The following is a 23,715-nucleotide window of genomic DNA, read 5'->3' as shown; positions in this document are numbered from 1 at the left end:
ATAAACTAGAAAAATATTTGAATGATATCTTATGCTGAATTGAGAACTCGGCTAAACTGAGGAATTTTTTTTAATGTCTCAAACACTTAATTTAAATAAATTAACAAAAGAGTTGATTTGGCTCAACCACAAAGAGAAATGGCTCCTGACATTTTTATGTCAAAAGCCATCTTGTCAATTTAACTGCAGTATCTAAGAGATTAATAAATGGTCATCATTTGACTTATTGCTATTTTGTTTCAAAAGTTCATCCTTTAACAGATGAAAGTGTTGAAAATAGTAAAATTGTAAAGCTCCCTGTCAATACAAATGAGATTTCTACGCAGGTTATTAGCATTCTATCTAAATGAACAAAAACGTAAAGAATTAAGATTCAAAGAAGGGTAGTATATTGTTCTAAGTTGTTTGCTTTAAGTGGATAGGGGTTAGAAGAAAGAAAATGCATTCCTTTCACTATCCCATACATTCTACAATTCTAAAAGCTCAGAAAACTTATTTACACGCCAAAATTTAAAACACTTCTCCACATATAAAATTTCCCACGAATTTATATTTTGTTGTGGGAACATAGGGTTGTTTTCTAAGATAAAAACTGCTTGTCTGCCTGCATGTACAAATGAAAGTATTTGAGAACAAAGAAAAGTGACAAATTTTCTTTACCTACAATTTCTTCATTGATCTACAGTAGAACTCCATTATATCAAATTATGAAAGGTAATAATTTGCTTAATTACGCTTAGGCAGGAAATAACTTGACCATTGTAGCCTAAATTGGTACTACAATTTGTTCGCTAGCTATTATATATCCATTGCTTTGTTATACATTATAGTTATACCGTATAGTTTCAGCAAGAAAATGAGCAGACTAAGATGACCTAAAAACCACGACTTTACAAACACCTACAAATATTAGGTAAATACAACAAAAAATACTTTTCAATGTTGAGCTGAGCTTGCAAGAAAAAAAGGGCAACCTCAAGAGTCTAAAATGAAGAAGAAACAGAAAAATAGTAAGTATTCGAACTGCTATTACAATTACTGAAGAGAGATAGAGGGGAAGCTAGTAATCTAGGGGCTTGAATTTTAATGCTTATGTAGAAACACAAAGTATTGTGCCCACTCAAGGTGAGGAACTAGAAATGAAATCGCCACATAAATATAGGACTCTCAAAAGGTAAAAAAGTAGGTCCTCCCTGCTCCCACCAAAAAAATCCATCCAGGGGCCGGCCCTGTGGCCGAGTGGTTGGGTTCGCGTGCTCTGCTTCGGCAGCCCAGGGTTTCAGATCCTGGACGCGGACATGGCACCGCTCATCAGGCCACGCGGAGGCAGCATCCCACATGCCACAACTAGAAGGACCCACAACTAAAAATACACAACTATGTACCAGGGGGCTTTGGGAGAAAAAGGAAAAATTTTTTAAATCTTAAAAAAAAAAAAAAGATCCATCCAGTGGAACAGGAAAATGACAAATAACTAGTCTTTGGCTATGCTACTGATCTAAAAAAAGAAAAAGAAGTGTCCTCTGAGAAAATAAAATTCTGGGTGTTCTTTACATAAGTCTGGGAGTTCAAATTTACACTACTGGTATGAACTGGAAACCTCAGGCTAATAAATTTTTTTAAAAAAGGATCCCAGGTATAACATGCTCCAGAGGCCCTGGCAAATACAATCAACACATTCAGGAAATAAAAATTCCTTAAGCACCTACTAAGTATCAAGTACCCCTTTAGGTGCTAGAGATGCAATGAATAAAACTGACAAAAATCTCTACTCTTATGGTACATATAATGGAGGAAAACTGAGAATAAACAAAACACATTGTGTTATATATTAGAAGATAAAGTAAAAGAAAAAATAAATCAGGGAAGGAGAATAAGAAGTGTTATGGAAGGACAAGAAAAGAGAAATCTAGAAAGATGTAAACCTTCCACAAACTAATCTACATAGGATTCCCACAAATAAAATCCCACTAAAAATTAGCTCACAATCCAAGATTACAAAACACCCTTGTAAACAAACCCCCATGGAGATGATATAACTTAACAATTAGACAACAACAACAGTGTATTTTAATAAAGATATAAAAGAACCAAGGCAGTAAGAAAAAAAAACAGAAGATTCTATTAAATAAAAAAGACCATACAGATTTCAAGAAATTCCAAAAATATAATCACTAAAATTAAAAACTCAAGAGAGCTCATTAGACTATAGATTAGATAGAGATGAACAAAGAATTAATAAACTGAAAGAAAAGATATGAATCACAGGAGAGACTGAAAATATGAAAGATGAGGGGCCAGCCCAGCGGTGCAGCAGTCAGGTTCACACGTTCCACTTCGGTGGCCCACGGTTTGCTGGTTCAGATCCCAGGTACAGACCTGTGGATCACTTGTCAGGCCATGCTGTGGCAGGCGTCCCACATGTAAAGCAGAGGAATATGAGCACGGATGTTAGCTCAGGGCCAGTCTTCCTCAGCAAAAAGAGGAGGATTGGCGGCAGATGTTAGCTCAGGGCTAATCTTCCTCAAAAAAAAAGGTACTTACAGAATGCCATCAAATAAACAGGGAAAAACAATAGGGAAAAAAATCCCACAACTAGGAACATTTCAGAGAAGTTTAAGAAAACAAGAGTGAGGGGCCAGCCCAGTGGCGCAGCGGTTAAGTTTGCACGTTCCGCTTCTCGGCAGCCCGGAAGTTCACCAGTTTGGATCCCGGGTGTGGACATGGCACCATTTGGCATGCCATGCCAGTTAGCTCAGGGCTAATCTTCCTCAAAAAAAAAAAAAGAAAGAAAACAAGAGTGAATAAAAAATTTTTTAAAAACAAAAATTAAAAAAACAACAAAATTATATAAAAGATTAAAAGACATGAAGGACAAAATGAAAAAAAAACCCAACATGTCATGTATTAGGAGTTCCAAAACACAAATAAGGAAAATGAAGAAAAGGCATTATTCATGAGAATTCTCCAGAACTGATGGAAAAACATGAAACTTCAGATTCAGGAAGTACAAACATCCCTAGACAAGTTATGATGAAACTACAGAACCCTAAAGTCAAAGAAAAAACTTACAAGCAAGTACAGAGACAGATTTTCTGTAAAGTTAAGCAATTAGAACAGCAACAGTGATAACTTCAACAACAACAAAAGAGATTAGAGGAGAACAGAATAGTATCTTCAAAATAATAAGAGAAAATAACTGTCAACTACAATTCTGCAGCCAGCTAAACTATACACAAGAGCAAGGGCAATATAAGGACATTTTTAAACAAATACTGAGAGAGTTTACCACTCAAAGACACTCAGTAAAAGAACTACTAAAGGATACATTTCAGAAAGAAATAGAACCAAGAAATAAAGAGTGAGATGCAAGATGTACTTGTGAGCCAACAATTTAGTACACATATGGGTAAATCTAAGAACTATGAAGAAGTACAATCTTCCTTGTTCTCCAATATTCAGCGCCCTTCTCTGCAAGAGGATTAGATATACATACCCTGTGAAACCCAAGCATGCTACCATAAACTCAAGCATGGCTACGTCATTTCCTTTGGTCAACGATATGTGAACAGAAGTGACATGCCCCTTGTGAGCAGAAGCTCTAAGAGCCATTATCCATGGTTCATCATGTTCTCTTTTTCTTTTAATGGCAATCAAAGTTCAGTATTGCACAAATGAAGTTTGAGGCAGGGTATGGCAAGAGATAAGCCAAGATCCAAAATGCCAATGTCATATTAAAGAACTTGAACTTTAGCCAGAAGAGAATGAAAAATGATAGGATTTTTGAAGGAAAATCAAAATGGTCAGATTTTTACTTTAGATAATACACTCCAACAGTTATGGAGGGTATTTGAAAGGAAAAGAGACTAGAGAAACAGAAATACCAGTAAGGAAGTTATAGCAACTATACAGGCAAAAAATGATGAGGACCTGAACTAGTGCAGTGGTACTAGAGATGTCAAAGAGAGAAAGGATTAATTCCAAATCATATCCCAAATACCAACATTCAAATTAATGACTCAATGTTATCAAAGACTAAATCACAGTCAGTATACTCTGTTCAAATATAGTTCTATCAAAAAAGGTCAAGATAGAAATGTATTAGTGAAAAAAGGAAAGTATATTAAAAACTTATCCACATGGCACCCCCCTCAATCCAGATAATGTAGTAATATAGTAAGAAACCAATATCATATTGTATTTCACTTACATATTGGCATTAGACTGTCCTTCTAGATGGTTTAGATAGATAAGAGAGAAGAAGACAAAGAATTCCCACTGAAAGATGCATGACAGACGGCATCATCATCTCCTATTAATGTAATAATGTGGTCAATATATAAAAGTCACAAAGATGACTAAGCTTCCATTTTCCTAGAGATCAACAGACAGGAATAAGAGCAGGGTATACATATGAAATATCAGAAAATAAATCTAAATAAAGTGAAGGACACAAGAATAATTGAAGAAATGGGGTACCTAGAGGCTAAAGAATTTACACTTTCATCTCCATAAAGGCAAGGTCCTTATGTGTCTTGTTCATTGTTTTATTCCCAGCACCTACCCAGCTCCATGCCTGGCACACCATTTCTGCTCCATAAATACTCACTGAATGAATGAATGAATTGATTGATCCCACTGGAGATATCTACATAAATATCTACTTGTTTCATAAAATAAAATATCTTTGTTTCATAAAAGGGAAGTAGTGTCATATTATCAAATCATAAATGAGATGTCTAGTCAAAATAGCAATAGATAAAAATGCTCTACTTCAAGATCTTATTCATAGCTGATTTCTTTGACTTCTTCCTAAATAAATGTCTTACCTCAAAATTTAAATGCTAAACCCTAGTTAAATTTCCACCCTAATCTATAGGAAGAAAGAATAATCTTGCCCCATAAATTGGATAACTTTATTCAGTAAATCTATCATGGAGGCAAATCAACTTCAAGGAAAGGTCATCTGAATACACTGACAAATACTAATAATGTGCTCAATATGGTCAGTATATAAAAGATTAAAAAAATGACTAAAATTCCACACTTTTATAGCACCAGTAAACAAGGTCATTTCAATCTTGGAGGCTAAACCAACTAAATCTTAACCACGAGAGTAAAGAAGCAAACTCTAGCACCTTGTATACTGATTAACTTGTCATTTAATTCCATCCAATTTGAATATCACATCATTAAAACTTCGATTTTCCTAATACACATTTTAAGTTATTTAAAGTGGGGGGGCTGGGGGAACCTACCTTCCATAGGCAAATCTTGACTATGTTAGGCAAGTTTTAAACGATCTAGATATCCTTCCAGACTCACTGTTCAATTACAGGATTGAAAGATGCTTTAAGCCACTAATTCACAAAAGGTTCTTTGAAATTATAAACTATATATGGCTTAGTGGTTAAGGGATCAGGTTGTAGATTCTCTGAGTTTCAATCTCAGCAATATTACTTGCTCAGTGACTTGAGCAAGTTACTTATCTTCTCTGTGTCTTATTTTCATCATTTATAAAGTGAATATTATAATAGTACAGTCTGTTCTGCTATAACATATCTTTGCCTTGAATTACCTCCTACAGGATTGTTAAAGAGTAGAATAATGTGGGAACAGTGTGGAAGTGATGTTGGTTCACGGGTAATTTCTTTGAACAGAATTAAAGAGAAATCCTTGGCAATATATAAAGATCTTAAGTAAAACAAAAAAATTTACAGAACTGCTTTTCTTTAATGCAAATAGTGCCTGGTTATTGACTGCAGAAACTACTATGCTTTTTCCACAATGTTAAGTATCTGACAATCTGCAAGCACAGATGAAGAAATACAAAACATTTCCCCTTGTATTAATAAAGAAAGCTACACCTTGGATCAGATCTGACAAAAATGTTCTCTGTCAGAAATTAAGAAACTAGGTCCACATCACACTCAATGGGCAAAAACTGAACGCCATCCCCCTGAAAACAGGAACGAGACAAGGATGCCCTCTATCACCACTCTTATTTAACATAGTTCTGGAGGTCCTGGCCAGAGCAATTGGTCAAGAAAAAGGAATAAAAGGAATCCAAATAGGGAGGGAAGAAGTGAAACTCTCGCTGTTTGCAGACAACATGATCTTATATATAGAAAACCCCAAAAAATCCATTGGAAAACTCTTAGAAGTAATCAACAACTACAGAAAAGTTGCAGGGTACAAAATCAATTTGCATAAATCAGTAGCATTTCTATACTCCAATAACGAACTAACAGAAAAAGAACTCAAGAACACAATACCATTCACAATAGCAACAAAAAGAATAAAATACCTTGGGGTAAATTTAACTAAGGAAGTGAAGGACCTATATAATGAAAATTACAAGGCCTTTCTGAGAGAATTGGATGACGACATAAGGAGATGGAAAGACATTCCATGTACATGGATTGGAAGAATAAACATAGTTAAAATGTCTGTTCTACCTAAAGCAATCTACGGATTCAACGCCATCCCAATGAGAATCTCAATGATATTCTTTACAGAATTAGAACAAAGAATCCTAAAATTCATATGGGGCAACAAAAGACCCCGAATTTCTAAAGCAATCCTGAGAAAAAAAGAACAAAACGGGAGGCATCACAATCCCTGACTTCAAAACATACTACAAAGCTACAGTAATCAAAACAGCATGGTACTGGTACGAAAACAGGTGCACAGATCAATGGAACAGAATTGAAAGCCCAGAAATAAAACCACACATCTATGGACAGCTTATCTTTGACAAAGGAGCTGAGGGCATACAATCGAGAAAAGAAGGTCTTTTCAACAAATGGTGCTGGGAAAACTGGAAAGCCACTTGTAAAAGAATGAAAATTGACCATTCTTTTCCACCATTCACCAAAATAAACTCAAAATGGATCAAAGACCTAAAGGTGAGACCTGAAACTATAAGGCTTCTGGAAGAAAATGTAGGCAGTACACTCTTTGACATCAGTATTAAAAGGATCTTTTCAGACACCATGCCTTCTCAGAGAAGGGAAACAATAGAAAGAATAAACAAATGGGACTTCATCAGACTAAAAAGCTTCTTCAAGGCAAATGAAAACAGGATTGAAACAAAAAAACAACCCACTAACTGGGAAAAAATATTTGCAAGTCACATATCTGACAAAGGCTTAATACCCATAATATATAAAGAACTCTCACAACTCAACAACAAAAAATCAAACAACCAGATCAAAAAATGGGCTGGAGACATGAACAGACATTTCTCCAAAGAAGATATACGGATGGCCAATAGGCACATGAAAAGATGCTCATCATCGCTGATCATCAGGGAAATGCAAATCAAAACTACACTAAGATATCACCTTACACCCACTAGAATGACAAAAATATCTAAAACTAATAGTAACAAATGTTGGAGAGGTTGTGGAGAAAAAGGAACCCTGATACACCGCTGGTGGGAATGCAAACTGGTGCAGCCACTATGGAAAACAGTATGGAGATTCCTCAAAAAATTAAAAATATAAGTACCATACGATCCAGCCATCCCATTACTGGGTATCTATCCAAAGAGCTTGAAGTCAGCAATCCCAAAAGTCCCATGCACCTCAATGTTCATTGCAGCATTATTTACAATAGCCAAGACATGGAAGCAACCTAAGTGCCCATCAACAGACGAATGGATAAAGAAGATGTGGTACGTATATACAATGGAATACTACTCAGCTGTAAAACAGAACAAAATCATTCCATTTGCAATAACATGGATGGACCTTGAGGGAATTATGTTAAGTGAAATAAGCCAGCTAGAGAAGGATAATCTGTCTATGACTCCACTCATATGAGGAATTTAAAATTATGGACTAAGAACAGTTTAGTGGATACCAGGGGAAAGGTGGGGTGGGGGGTGGGCACAAAGGGTGAAGTGGTGCACCTACAACACGAATGACAAACATCAATGTACAACTGAAATTTCACAAGATTGTAACCTATCATTAACTCAATAAAAAAAAAAAAAGAAAGAAAGAAACTAGGTCCACATCTCAAAGAAGAAAGCATAAGTTCCAGGGTTAATACCATAAAAGTGACTGTGATGCTAGGGTGAAAAAACCAGCAGAAACTTAACCATGCTAGTATGTTCATTAGGTTATTACTGATTTTGTTAGTATTCTGGTTACAAAGTTCCACAGGTTTTGAACAGCCCACCTCAATCCTAATTTTTACCCCATAAGCCTTGTTAATTTTAGTACACTTTTGCAGAACACAAGGCATTTTCGCAGAAACACCTATACCTATCTGATTCTGAGAATTAAATTGGGTTAACATACATGTCAAACAAAACCTAGCACACTCAACAGATCTTAGCTATTGCTATTATGACTCAAAATAACGAATTAACTTCAACTCAAAAGCACAATTATCAATATATTTTTCTTCTAACTCAAGAGCCAAAGATCATCTCACCATCACTGAAAAGTAGAACTTACCCCCAAAAAAGCTTCAAAATAGATTAAGAGTCATAAGTCCACCAAATGTTTTAGTAAATTAACAAAATAACCCACTTACACTTCTGGCCACAAGTACTGCCTTACCCATCCAGTGACAAGAAAAGTCACCTACAGGAAGGAAAACTATTCTGAAATGCTTTGGATTTTCTGTCTGCTTAATATCTATTAATTTCACAGCAGTCTGATCTAAGAAAATGAGTTGGTGATAATGTTAATAATCATTTTATAATACCTTTATATAATTTTCTTTAATAATTAGTAATTTCTCCATTTTAGATACCAATGAGCCTCTTTAAATTGATGCCTACTTTGCTTCTAGAAAAAATTAGTTGACATCCCATTTGAAGCTGGCTAACTATTATCAGGATTAATGTTTTAAGTTTCATGTATTAACATTAAATTAACACTTTAAAAAATGCTTTGTGTTAAAATGTTTTATATACTATGTGTGTATTTATAAGCTCTGACATATAATGATTATTTTTTTCAAGATATTGAAGCCCAAAGATCAAAAAGACTGGATTCAACTAGGTACTACATACAGGATTTAAGATAATATATTTACATTAGCTTTATGAGAAAAGTATTTTCACTAGAAACAACAAAATCCAAACACCTCATCAGAGTCCTAATTATTTAAAACTCTCAAGGTTTTAACAGATTTACTATATTTACGCATAAAAATACCACACCAATGAAGTCATTATTCATTAAACAAAGATCTTATGAGGCAAGGAGAAAATCTTTTTTAGCTCTCGAGCAATAGATTTATCTCTAATAAAACATAATTGAGACTTCATCAAGTTTTTCCTCTTTCTGTAAGAATAAACAAAGAAAATCCAGCCTCTCACCTCTCGCTAAAATTGCAATTTTTGTAGTACATAAATTACTAAAAGATTAATGGGATTAGTCTGGTCAAAAGAAGTCTCAGAAATAAATGCAAAATGCCAAGTGCGAAAGAGACAATAAAACTTAGAGCATGAACATGAGATAGTTAAATAACCTTAGGAGTCATTTGGAGCCCAATTTCCTACCCAAAGTAAGAATCCACTCTACAAAATCCCCAGTAAGCAATTCTGTAAAATCTCCAGCAACAAATTCTCTACTTCACAAAGCACATTTCAATCACATATATTATTCTGGGTCAAATCAAATTAAACTTTTGAGGAGTCAAAAAACATATACACACAGGGGCCAGCCCAGCAGTGCAGCAGTGAAGTTCACGTGCTCCACTTGGGCAGCCTGGGGTTCACTGGTTCGGATCCTGGGCACAGATTTGTGCACTGCTTATCAAGTCATGCTGTGGAAGGTGTCCCACATATAAAATAGAGGAAGATGGGCAGGGATGTTAGCTCAGGGCTAATCTTCCTCAAAAGAAAATGCTAAAAATCTAAAACTAGGAGTATTTTAGTTTAGTAAATTAGAAAGAATTTGTATACTCTCAACAGTTTTTTCTTATTCTGTTTTCTTTTTTTGTTTTTTACTTCGTATTTTGTACCCAAAGCTTTTAGGTCAAAGACACACTACAAATCTACACACAGGTAGGTTTCAGAGTATATATCCCATTAGATTAGAGCAAATGAAATAACACGAGAGTAAAAGGAAACAACCACTTTAAGAGAAGGTTGTAAGAGACTATTTTGAAAATAATGAAACTGCTCTTCTTAGGGGTAAAAAAGATATTGAGGTAACTCAATTATCTGAGGTAACAAAATTATACAATGAAAAATGCAAGCTGCCTGATAAATATCTTCATAAGAAATAGTGAGAAAATAATAAAAGAAATATGCAATATGTTAAGGTTTTCACAACATTTCTTTTGCAGAAAAGAAAAAGATACTAGGCTTCCTAAAGATTGTAATTTATTTAATGATGAGATTAAGACATTTCCATTCAACTTAACAAACACTTTTGAAATACCAAGCACTGTGAAAAGTCCTTGAGGTACGAAGATAAATAAAATAATTTATTGTTTCTCTAAGTAAGAACTGTAAAAAAATGTATTCTGGATATTTTTTCTTTCAAACACATAAAAACTATTAAAAATATTTTAAAGAATGTATATGTGAAGACAATTTATAATATAAAAATTAAATATACTTGATTAGTTCAGCTAGGTCAGTATGAGAAAGAAAAAAGCTTATTTAGTTTCCCTTTCTATTAATTCACAAACAGAAAAAGAAAACTTGATTTTTCAGCTCCCAAATGATTTCTCAGTTTAAAATGAACCAATTCAAATGTAAACAAGACTGTATAACTGCAGGGGCCTAAATGATCGATTCTATCACTTGTAAGAAACTACAAAGATGCCTACTGAAGCATTTTAATAGCGAAAAAAATCTTACTTAAAAATAATTTATCTCCTCATACACTGAAAACTACAAAACATTGATGAAAGAAATGAAAGAAGATCTAAATAAACAGAAAGACATAAATATTCACGGACTGGAAGACTCAATATTCTCCAAAGTGATCTCTAGATTTAACACCTTCCCATCAGAATTTCCGCTTCCTTGGGCCAGCCCCGTGGTCGAGTGGTTAAGTTCACGCGCTCCACTCCGGCAGCCCAGGGTTTCGCCAGTTCGGATCCTGGGCGCAGACATGGCACCACTCATCAAGCCATGCTGAGGGAGCATCCCACATGCCACAACCAGAACAACCCACAACTGAAAAAATACAACTATGTACAGGGGGCTTTGGAGAGAAAAAGGAAAAATAAAATCTGAACTTCTGCTTCCTCTTTTTAAAAATTGGCGTGCTGATCCTACAATTCATATGGAAATGCAAAGGACCCTGTATAGCCAAAACAATCTTGAAAAAGAAAAACAAAGAGGACATACATCCCTATTTCAACTTACTACAAAGCGACACTAGTCAAGACAGTTTGGTACTGATGTAAGAATAGATATATAGATCAAAGGAAAAGAATTAAGAGTCCAGATAAATCCTTAACACTTAAGGTCAACTAATTTTAGACAAATATATCAAGCCAATTCAATGGAAAAGAATAGCCTTTTCAACGAATGGCAGTAAGACAACTGAATAAACACATACAAAAAGATGAATGAGAACCTTATCTTACCCTTCTTTCACGTCATACAAAAATTAACTCAAAATGCATAAGCCTAAATGTAAGAGCTAAACCTATAAAATATCTTGAAGACAGGATGTAAATGTTCTAAAACTAGAGTGGTAATGCTTGTACAACTCTGTAAACTTACTAAAAATCACTGAACTGTATACTTAAAACAAATGAATTTTATGGTATGTAAATTATACCTCAACAGAGATGTTTAAAAACAAGTCACCTTGGGGCCGGCCCAGTGGCTCGGCGGTTAAGTGCACACGTTCCGCTTGGGCAGCCCAGGGTTCGCTGGTTCAGATCCTGGGTGCAGACATGGCACCGCTTGACAAGCCATGATGTGGTAGGCGTCCCATATATAAACTAGAGGAAGATGGATGTTAGCTCAGGGTCAGCCTTCCTCAGCAAAAAGAGGAGGAATGGCAGCAGTTAGCTCAGGGCTAATCTTCCTCAAAAAACAAACAAACAAACAAAACAAAACAAGTCACCTCTAAAAAATGACAACGGCTACTGAATAACTTCCAAAATTAGAATTACATAGTATACTGCAGAGCCAATATCGCCAATAGTGGCTACATAGAAATTAAAAAATTATACGATTAGAATGTGATGATTGCAACTATCTAAAATTACAAATATTACAATAATAGCAAATAGAGTAGCACTTAATGTCCCACACATTATTTTAAGTGCTTTACAAGTATTTACTCTTTTAAGCTTTGCTACAATGTAGTTTCCCCACTGTAGAGCTGAGGAAACTAAGGCAGAAAGATGTCAAAAAAGCTTGCTCGCAAATCAAGGAGCTATTTTGGACAACAAATGATTTTCTTTCTTTACGCAAATATCTTCAGCAACATTATTATATCGTTATGTGTTTGCAAAGGAGAATAGTGGATATCATTAATTGCCTACCCAGCATTCACTCACCCTTTCAATTTCTTACTCAGATTTTTATTTGTATATCCACCCTTCCCCAAACACCCCATGTATTTCAGAGAAAATGGACCCCACCCTTAGGTATAGCAGTTGGCCCTGGTTTGCTTAAGCCAATCAGCAATTTCAATGGCCACAGTCATGGTTCAGTGGTCCAATCAGGACTCTTGTTTGAAATGTTAGGACAGAAAGGCTTTCTCTCCCAAGAGATGTGAACAAGAATACATACGGACCCAAATGCCACTGGAAGCCATCCTACAATCATGAAGGGAACAGCAATAGACTGACATCACAGAAAGCAGAACAGAAACGGAAAGAAACTGGTCTTTAATATTACTGGGTTACTCCTAAGTCTTGCCTTACCTTTGGACTTGCAGATAATTGAGCTATAAATCCTTTTTATTGTGTTTAGAACAGTAAAGAGTTTTCTTTTACTTACAACTTGAAATACAAACTTAACAGGGGGAGGGGGAAAGCACATTAACAAGCATGTTTCTAGACTGGATTACTCTCAACCCTTAAATTTATGATGGCAGGTAGTAAGGAGGAAATAATTCTAGATACACACACATAAAATACAAACATGCTAAATGATTATCTTTCTAATAAAGGTTCATATAAAAGCTTCAGGAGCCGGCCCCGTGGCCGAGTGGTTAAGTTCGTGCGCTCTGCTTCAGCAGCCCAGGGTCCGCGGGTTCAGATCCCGGGTGCAGACATGGCACCGCTCATCAGGCCATGCTGAGGCAGCATCCCACATGGCACACCCAGAAGGACCTACAACTACAACATACAACTATGTACTGGGGGGCTTTGGGGAGAAAAAGGAAAAAAAAGAAAGGAAGATTGACAACAGATGTTAGCTCAGGTGCCAATCTTTAAAAAAAAATAAAATAAAAGCTTCAAAAGTAACTACCTGTGATTTTACGTGTCCCACACAGTACATTTTTTAATATTTTAATTTGATGTTTTAAAATTTTTTTTTTGAGGAAGATTAGCCCTGAGCTAACTGCTGCCAATCCTCCTCTTTTTTGCTGAGGAAGTCTGGCCCTGAGCTAACATCGTGCCCATCTTCCTCTACTTTATATGTGGGACGCCTACCACAGCATGGCTTGCCAAGCGGTGCCATGTCCACACCCAGGATCTGAACTGGTGAACCCCAGGCCGCCGACGCGGAACATGCATACTTAACCACTGTGCCACCAGGCGGGCCCCTAAAATGTTATTTTTCAAAATCTAGATTTCCAATTCTTCCTGAAAAATCAAAAGGTATGACACCACTAGGACCATGTTACTGCAAGACAACAATCAGCTAGAATGGAATAGCAGCTGCCCCCTACAAGTATACTCTGCACACAGGTAATACAAACAGTGCCTTGTGTGATCTGCTCAGCTACTGTAGGTATTAAGAGTTTGCACCACTTATATTTAGTAGAACCTATATCAAATGCCATATAATGAGTAATGAAAAATTATATTCCATCGTTTAAGCTTTGACATTTTAATTAAAATCATATACTAGCTTTTTAGACAAAAAAATTTCATGAAAACATCTATTTGTTACCAGCTCATGGGAAATGCTATTCTTGAATTCCATAGCATTGAATACCTTTATCTGACAGAGGCCTTAAAAACCCAGCAGCAAGTTCCCGAAAACACGCCAATAGATTAATTACTCTGGGTCCAAAAGTTTGATAAAGGCCTCTGGAGTTACAGGGCTCTCCCACTTACTATTTGGACAACTCTGGGGGAGGGGAGGTTGTTTAACAGTACAGATTTAAATGTTTAAAGTAGCTAATACGTAATCCAGTAAAAAAGAATCAGTGGAACATAATCTATTTTAATAAAATGCCTAAAACATAGGAAAAAGTTATAATAGTTATATAGTTTAAATTTATTAATGAAAAAAACAGCGAAGATAGGATAAAGGGGGTGCACAGATGAGGATTCAGTGATATTGGTAATAAACTGGTTCTTTAAGTTAGATGGAAGGCTCACACTACTTCATTACTCACACATGTTAAATTTTCTTTTGCCTGTATTCTATTTTTCACAATTTTAGAAATTTTAATCCAAAATACTGACTGTAAAAAAAAAAAAGTTAATAATCAACTTTCTGCATCCACATTCTGAGTGGAAAAAAAATGACTGAATGACTTGAAAAATGTTTTTTTACTTTTAAGGTCTCTTGAGAACAGTTTTTTGAAAGCTATTTGAATGTTAACTAAGAAGAAATGAAATCCACTGATGGAAGTTTCACCATTCATATTTAGTAGGACCAATGATTTCTGTGTCTTTAAATTGGGAAAAGCTATGCCTAAGCTATAAATACCTCTACATCAACTCAAAAGACAGATGTACTCCTGGAAGGGTTTCCATTCTAAGAATCACCAATGTTCCAATGTCTCAGTTTCCCCATCCATAAAATGAGATATATACATTAAAGAGCTGTTGAGGAAAGAATCAAGACATATGTAAAGCACCTGCCCATTGCCTGGCACATAACAGAGAGTAGCAACATTTTTTAAATCACACATTATTAGTTAACGTAATTTCCTTCTCTGAGTAGAATTAGACTAAGGCTGATAACTATCAACTAGAAAATATCTTAAGTGCAGCAGTACTAACAGCATTGAGATGGACTAGCTTACCAGATTCCCAACATTTCATTTCCAAACATTTTCTAAAGACTGGCCACAATCCTAGATATCCACCAAGGAGCATGACAAGTATTGTAAGGGAAAATGGAAGGAGAGGAGCTAATCTAATCCTCTCAGCAACTTTCTCTGCTCTACATGAGAGAATGATGGTAAAGAGGACATATAATTGAACAGATTTTCCCTCTCCTTCTACCTGCAAACACGTAGCTGTGAAGGACTTAACCAATAACCTTAAATTCTCTACCGGGCCTACAGTTTTAGGCAGCATAGAAGCAAACTACTACTACAGAATTTGGATTTTCTTAAATGATAAAATGCAAGTGACTCACGTTTGGTCATCCACCTCCACACAGGACATTCTAAAGAACAGAGGAGTTTAAACGCTCCTTCTGCCAGAGGAATGTTGTGTTTCACACACAACCAACTAATTCCGGACTATATAGCTACCACAGATTTCTGTTTATCATCCAAGGTATAGGAGGTTTAGAAAAAGAAGAAAAATCAAAAAAGAATGTTTTCAAGTCTATTTTGAGATAAACGAACACATCAGTTTACCATTTATCTCCTTGAGACTCACAAACTTTTAAAGTCCACACACACACAAAATCCCCAAAATGTTTATAATTGTTGAAGCTGGATGAGAGATACCAGAGTTCATTATACTATTCTATTTTTGTGTATACTTGAACATTTCCATAATATATAGTTAAAAAAAAATGTGTACATGTGTGTCTATAGGAATTTGTATATAAACTGCTAACACAACAAACTGGTAGAGAAACACTCTATTGTTCAAAGTTTTCATACTCCAAAAGTAAGTGAATTTCATCTAGCTACTTTCTCATTCTAGAAGTTGTATTGCAGCTGACCAGACTGTCGAGTGAAGGAAATAATTAACTGTCCTGGAATAAAACAAGCCTAACCTTGAAAACACAGAGGCAAAGGGGAAAGGTGCTAAACAGTTAATAATACAACTATTGCACATTCATATATGTTCCCATCTGTTATCTTCCAACATAGATGAGTAGGTGGAAGAAAGGTAAGTATTTCAAAGCCAAATTTACTTTTTTTTTTTTCAGTGAGGAAGATTATCCCTGAGCTAACATCTATTGCCCATCTTCCTCTTTTCGCTTGAGGAAGATTGGCCCTGAGCTAACATCTATGCCAATCTTCCTCTATTTTGTATGTGGGATGCCGTCTCAGCATGGCTTAATGAGTGGTGAGTAGATCTGTGCCCAGGATCCGAACCTGAGAACCCTGGGCACCAAAGCACAGTGCGTGAACTTAACCACTACGCCACCAGCCTGCCCTCAAATTTACTTTTTATTCTTTAAGTTGATGGGCAACAGAGGTTGAAATAAAGAAATCTAAAAAGTCCCCATTAGAAATGAAAACCATTTCTAAGAATGGAATAGTGAAAAAGAAAGTATTGCATATCCACCTTTTAAAAATAACATTCATGGCTCATAGTAGTATAACCAGCTACTTCCAAAGACCGAATATGTTTTACTGCTAGAGATGAATTCACAAAAGAAATACAGATTATACCATATCTGCTGCAACCTTCTTTTTAAATTGCCATTCAATTTTCACACGATATAATCCTAAATTCATTCCAAAATTTAACTTTTGTTAGTTATTTCTAAAAATAAATCTAGTCAAAATTAAAATACTAACTTTGCAGCAAATTAATCTTTCGTCAGCCCTATGAACAAGAATTTTGTGTTCAAAATTTAAAGCAAAACATAACTTAGGCAGACTCAACGGAGTAGGTAGGGCTACCATTTACATTATTTCTCAAGTTCAAAAAAGTTCATACGAACTTATTTAAAATGTCAAAGAGAAATACAGACTTAGATATACATCCCCCCCAAAAAATTTATAGAATAAACCTCCTCCACTGAAACCCCCCAAAATACTTCGATAGCAACAACTATTTCCTTAGTACAAAAGTGATTTGTTCACTTTCACAAAACCTGAAGCATGTAAGTTTATATAATTTCCCTTAAACTTAGAAATAAAAGAAATTGTTCATTTAGGTCAGCAAAGTTTTGAGTTTCTATCCATGGGAAAAGGCCATCATCAGGCTCAGTAAAGCACATGGCTTCAGCTTCAACGTCTTGTTCCCCAACCCACCGAGAATATATGCTTCTAAAGCAGATAACTACTTACCAGGTTAAAGACAGTTTCTACAATATCCCTATTGGATACTTCTCCAACTTCAACCAACCCCGTCAATACGGCAAATTTCATTCTGATGCCCCTGATGGGGAGTCCTGGTTTCAGGGACAATGCACCCTCTTCGGCAGAGGTTTCTTCTCCTTTCCCTCCACCTCCCCCGTCATCACCTGTTGGTGGCGGGGAAGGGACATTCTTGTCTTCACTAGCCATTACTAGTTCACGAGGAAGGACAACTCGGAGTCACTCTGGGACAGCAATCGCTGCACTAGTAAAAAGCACACACACGCAACACAAAATGCAAAGGGTCACTCTTGCAAGTTGTGGAGAAACCCCAAAAACAGTTGATGTAGAAAGTCCTTGGCGTCGCCCTCCTCCTCTTGGAGAATATCTGTCCAATCTCTCTCCCCGAGGCTGACAACAACGCCAAACCCTATTGGAAGATTAGATAAATGTTAAATAGGCTAGGTTTTGTTTTAGGGTTTTTGGGGGGGAGGATGGGAATAGTAATTGTCCGTCAAATAAGTTGCTAACGGGGTCCCAGGACCAGCCACCCTGTGCTCCCCGCCTCGAGGCGCTGGGTTCCGAGCGAAGGCGGGTTCCAGAGGCCCCTGAACAGGTTCACTCCTCCCCCACACTCTCGCAGGTTCTCGGCGCAGGGCAACCTCTCCTCACAGGTGCACGGAAAGAGAAACCGTCGCTGGGAAAGGTGGGGTCAGAGGAAAGGAGGGGACCCCCAAGCTACCATAGAGGTAGAAAGTTCCTCCTCACCTAGCCCCTCCGGACTCGTCCTCACCCCCTGCCAGGGAGCCGCGAGACAGAAGTGGCGGCGGCGATGTAGGGCAGGAAAAGGCGGGGGAAGGGGGCGGTGATTATTCTCAACGCTCGGCCCAGGGGGAGGAGTGGAGCACCTCTCAGGCACCTGAGATTCGACGGGGAGGGGAGGGGCGGTGTGTGTGGTGGCCAGAAAGGAGCGGAGGTCGGGTGGCGGCGGCGAGGAGAGGAGGGAGGAGAGAGAGGTCAGTGCACCTGGTCGCAGCCTCCAAGTTTCCCTAGACCGCTCCCCGGGAGTCCGCGGCTGCACAGAACTCCATGGCTTCCCGGCCCGCCCCACCCCTGCGCTCAATCTTTGCAGAAACAGCCTCTGCCGGCGCTACGGATGCCGAGGCTGAGGCTGCTGGCGGTGGTGAGGATGCTACTGCCACAGCCCGCCCCGCCACAGCTCGCGCGGCCGTCCCTGTGCCCACTAAAGCTGCTCGTCGCCGCCATGACAGCGCCGAGGGCTGCCGGGCGCGGCGTGCGCGTGCGCGAGCGCGCGGGGCGCTGGGGCGGGCGGGCGCGCGCGAAGGCGGATGCAACCGTGCGGCAGGGTGGGGACGCGCGGGCGGCCTAGGGGGCCCGGAGGGGGCCCGAAGAGGGCGCGGGGAGGGTTGGGGACCCGCTGCGCGCGAGCTTGCTGGCGGGACAGCGCGTGAGGGCGGGCATGTGAGCGGGCGCGCAGCTCAAGTAGCACCAGGTGTGTCCCCAGCCCGGCCAGGAAAGACCATTCCTTCAGGGGCCGACTCTTCCCCTGCCTCCCACCCCCAGACCTGGGAAGGTGGTTTGGCAAGTGCTGAGGCGGTGATTCTGACGCTCCTTCTGTTGTTAAGTTACCGTAGGGTCTCTTGGCGCGGAGGGAACCCGCCACACGTTGCCAAGGTGTCTTCTTGGACTTGGAGAAGGACACCTGAGGGACCGCTACAAGGCAGAGAGGTGGCAGCGCTGGAGCCAGGGAGGATGCTGTCCTTGTCTCAGGGGAGCAGAGAGTCCCCACGCCTGACTGCTTTCAGCTGCTGCCCGCCCAGCGCGCTCGGCGAAGACTTGGAAAGAGATTCCCACTGGGATGCCCCGGCAGCTGCCACCATTCGGAAGGGGGTGGGGGAGAACGTATCGACGAGGAAAGGGAAAGATTCCTTGCTTTGCAGCTGCCGTGCCACCAAACCTCTCCCACATTCTAAGGAAGGGAGGATTCCTGAGACAGCTGCTCCGAACAGCGTGGAGGCGGGGTTAACATTGCCTGTAGATCTCTGAGAGTTTTTTTCCTCTCGTGATTTTCCAATGTGAAAGTCAGGTTCGCCTCATTCTCAGATTAACTGAAAAGATAAATTATATTAGGATTGTAACCAGCACAGATCCTTATAATGTATCCTTCTCCTCCACCCCCACTATTAGCAGTAAAGCTTTCTTCCTGATGCATTAGTGAAAACAAACAAATACAGAAGAAAGTGGTTTTTCACCCTTATGGTACTCTTTCAAGTCATAAGGCCTTAAAAAAAAAATTTCATATACTCGCAGTTCCCTAAAATGCAAGTGAAGCAAAAAGTTGGGTCAAAAGTTAGGAAGTACCATGGAGGAATCAGAAGAAAAAATTGTATTGGTTTGAGAGATGAAATAGTTTCCTAGAGAACGGGTTATTTGAGATGGGCTTGAAAAGTAAACTGAACTTTATCACATGGAAATTTGGTAGGAGGGAGGCAACATGAGGAAAGAGAAGCACAGGAGTATCTTCTTTAGAAAAGTGTTACATCTTTTTAAAATACTAAAATGAATTCAGCCGCACCAAATCTCATGTGGTTGCAGATGTTTTTTAAAGATTTGTTTTCTGTAAGTGGGCTTAAATACTCCAAAGATGAGACAGACATTTTTCTCATGATCTGGATTGGTGATTCTTGCATTACCAGGGTTGAGGCAAGCAGCATCATTGGCTTGCCATTCCCTAAATCCAAAAACTATTTAAACACTTCAGGTTTATATTTCAGGTCATTAAATGAATGTCTGCAATAAGGGGAAGTAGGGTGTACCTGTAGAAGAAAGAGAACTCTCACTTGACCTTTAACACATCAATAGAGAGGGAGGGAACATTAGAGAAAAAGCTTTTTATAGCATTTTGCCTCCTCAGATTTAGGCAAATAGTCTAACCTTGAGTATGTTAATATATCTGACATATAGGTGCCGGTAAAGTATTTATTAAGTAAATAAATGTTCTCCATTAAGAAGGAGCAGGTGATAGTAAAAATTATCTAAACATGATGTAGTCACAAATATTCAGTCTAAATGATCCAGGGCTAAGGTTTGTGTCTGTCATGGATTTGTCAATTCACTGCTAACACTCTTCTACTGATGAAACAAAAGGAGATGTAAGACAATTATCCAAATATTTCCCAAAAAATTGCCAACTCTTTTTTACAGTTCCTCAGGATTATTCAACCTGCCTTACTTTACTCCTGGTTACAGTAAAATGGTTGGCAAAAATTGGAGATTCACTGCAGAAGGAAGGGTTAGGAAAGTAGAAGGAGAAACTTTACTTCTAGCCGCAGTTAAAATACAGTAACTGTGGATAGTTTGGTGTAAAGAATAGAACCATGGAGTGCTTCAGGGTGAGTTATCTGTCCACCAACTATTAAGCTCCTTAATGGCACAATACTCTGAACATTGTAGGTACTCAATACATATTATTTGGATTAAGTTAAAACTCTAAAGTTACTTGCTTTAATTTTTCTGGCCTGAAAGCCCTTGCTTGAGTCTATACAACTACTACCAGTTAGAGGAAGGAAGATCTTGGTATAAATGGCTATATTAATGTGGAAAGCAGTTTTACCATCTATTAAAATTTATCTTTTTGATACTATAATGGAAATTTTCTAGTCAAAAGTCTTCATATGGACTATCAGCAGTTGAGTTTATAGGCCTGCCTTACTTATTTCCCTGTATCATACACCCAACTTACTACACAAAAAGGAAGAAAGACAAGAAGGAGGAAAAAAGATTATTTCTTGTAAAGTCAGGCTTAAGTTTTCTATCACCATCTAATTTCTCTCTCTCTGACCTCACCATCTTGAGAGAATTAAAGGCTAAAGACTCATAATTTCAGTTGCCTTCAGCATACATTGAAACCATAGCAGGAAAGAAAAATACCCAATGGATTCATAACAGGAAGCCTTGTGCATAACTCAGAGGAACTCAAGCAAAGAGAATGTAATTTCATGGTGAAATCAAGAAGATTATTGATCTACAAACCCGTACCTGTACATACAAAGAAAATTTTTATAACAAAGACGGGATGGAATTTTCTTTCTTTCTACCAGAAAGAACACCCACTCCTCCCGATTGTAACTTCTTGGCATTTTGCTACAGTATGGATTAAATGATAATTTAGGGGAAGGATACTGCCTACATGATTTGCTATGCACTTGGATATGTATCCCTGGATTTCGAGTCTTCTTCAAATTGTTATTCCATGTAGCCTATGACATCACAGCCTGGAAGTTTCGGCCTTGGTTTGCAGCACCCTCCTTGTGAGAAAATCAAACATTGCTTTGCTATTCATTAAATTTCACTAATGTTAAATAAAACTTCAAATGTTGGTAACCAATTAATTAATGACATTTTTTATTGGGCATTAGATGCTGGGAACAATTACAATTTAGAAGGAAAAGACAGGCCAGCGCAGTGGCGTGGTAGTTAAGTTTGCACACTCTGCTTCAGCCACCCGGAGTTTGCAGGCCCAGATTCCAGGTGTGGACCCACACGCCACTCATCAAGCCGTGCTGTGGCAGCATCCCACATATAAAATAGAGGAAGGTTAGCACAGATGTTAGCTCAGGGACAATCTTCCTCAAGCAAAAAGAGGAAGATTGGCAACAGATGTTAGCTCAGGGCCAATGTTCCTCACAAAAATAAATAAATAAAAAGATTAAAAGTTCATATAATTGTTCAATATCTATAAGTTCAAAATGATCCACATCAACTTAGTACATTTTGGGCATTTTTAAATTCTTTTTTTCTTGCGTATGTCACGCAAGGAGTAGAGACTTTGAAAACAGCGACTTCACTTTCAGCAAGTATGCTAACCAAGACATACTTTTTTAGACATAAAATATTAATGTAGTATGTGCTATAGTTGATGTGGACATAGACTAGGTTGGTTGATGTATCTTTTCTATTTTTCCATCTCTATTTTGTTGAGTAGTGTGTAAATAGGTAGCCCATTTACAGTGTTCTCTTACAATAGTAAGATAGTAATTGTCATGAGACTGCAATGAAATGTACCACCACCACATCCTACCTTTGCAATTTATATAAATGCATAAGCCTAGAATGACTCTTGGCATTGTCAGTTAAATTCTGAATTTCTTGTTCAGGTGAGGTCTCTGAGAGGTCAGTGTATCCCCTGAAAGTGGTAGATTACCATTTCAGTCATCAAGATAGAAGTCGGGGAGCCGGCCCGGTGGTGCAGTGGTTAGGTTTGCACGTTCTGCTTCAGCGGCTGGGGGTTCGCTGGTTTGGATCCCGGGTGTGGACATGGCACCGCTTGACAAGCCATGCTGTGGTAGGCATCCCACATAGAAGGTAGAGGAAGATGGGCACGGATGTTAGCTCAGGGCCAGTCTCAGCAAAAAGAGGAGGATTGGCAGCAGATGTTAGCTCAGGGCTAATCTTCCTTGAAAAAAAAAAAAGATAGAAGTCGGGGTTCACATAGGAAATGTAGGAAATGAGATACCAGGAGACTGACTTCAAGCAGACAGGAGAGGAAATTATTTTTTTCTAGCCCTCACTCTCTGGGGTTTGAATTTTGAATTGCTTACTAGTACTCCAAGTAGAAGGGGAAAGATGACTTCTGTCATGTAGAGGCATGCTTAGAGCATTACTTTTTGAAACGCAAGCCACATGGAGAAGCTACATGGAGAAAAATGAAGGCCCTTCAGTCAACAGCCCCAGCTGAGTTCCCAGCCCACAACCAGCACGAACTGCCTACCATGAGAGTGAGCCATGTTGGGTATTACAGCCAGGTTGAGCCTTCAGATATCTACAACCCTACCACATGGTAGAATTGCCCTGTTGAGTCCAGTTAACCCACACAGAAATTGTAAGAGATAATGAATACTTGTTAATTTAAGCCACTGAGTTTTGGGATTGTTTGTTATATAGCAATAGATGGAAAACTAAAACATCTGATAAAACAGATTATTTAGTTTTGGATTACTCTTTCTAACCATATTACTTTTGTTTGTCCAGAGAATAACTTTTAAAAATATTCCAGCCTGTTCACAGCTATGCTGTAATTTAGAGTCCCCATAATTGGGCCTGTATATTAAAGAGGGTAGTAGCATGGTATTTAGCCAGAGATCCTCAAGGGATCCTTTCTAACACACGAAAAAAGAGGAGTTGGCTAGATAAATTATAGTTCTTCTATGCAATGAGATTCTTCACTGCCATTAAAAATCACATTGGAGGGGCTGGCCCCATGGCTGAGTGGTTAAGTTCATGCGCTCCGCTTCCACCGCTGGGCGTGGACACTGCACCGCTCATCAAGCCAAGCTGAGGCAGCATCCCACAT

The 23,715-nt window shown here is 38.3% G+C and overlaps 1 protein-coding gene and 1 long non-coding RNA gene across 6 annotated transcripts in view; one reads left to right on the top strand and one right to left on the bottom strand.

Moving 5' to 3' along the window:
• The window catches only part of LRBA (LPS responsive beige-like anchor protein), a 706,265-nt gene extending 686,794 nt beyond the window's left edge, over positions 1-19,471 (bottom strand). For 2 of the 5 annotated variants that reach the window (XM_070611606.1, XM_070611608.1), the window contains exons 1-2: positions 18,369-18,642; positions 17,334-17,772 (exon numbers count right to left, since the gene is read on the bottom strand). In XM_070611606.1, coding sequence (XP_070467707.1) covers positions 17,334-17,552 — 219 coding nt within the window. In that variant the 5' untranslated portion in view covers positions 17,553-17,772; positions 18,369-18,642. Of the gene's footprint in view, positions 1-17,333; positions 17,773-18,110; positions 18,643-18,992 lie in introns of those variants that run through there. The other 3 variants (XM_070611605.1, XM_008526384.2, XM_070611607.1) reach the window with 2 other exon arrangements.
• Positions 18,232-21,746, top strand: LOC103555060 (uncharacterized). Its single transcript, XR_011537760.1, has 2 exons — positions 18,232-18,358; positions 18,989-21,746. It is a non-coding gene; the product is annotated as an uncharacterized lncRNA (long non-coding RNA).
• The last annotated feature ends 1,969 nt before the right edge of the window (positions 21,747-23,715 follow it).

Source organism: Equus przewalskii, chromosome 2, assembly GCF_037783145.1.
Source record: "Equus przewalskii isolate Varuska chromosome 2, EquPr2, whole genome shotgun sequence".
NCBI classification, from domain to species: Eukaryota; Metazoa; Chordata; class Mammalia; order Perissodactyla; family Equidae; genus Equus; species Equus przewalskii.
The sequence above is the reverse complement of the archived record's forward strand: the minus strand, read 5'-3'. Positions and strand labels throughout refer to the sequence as shown.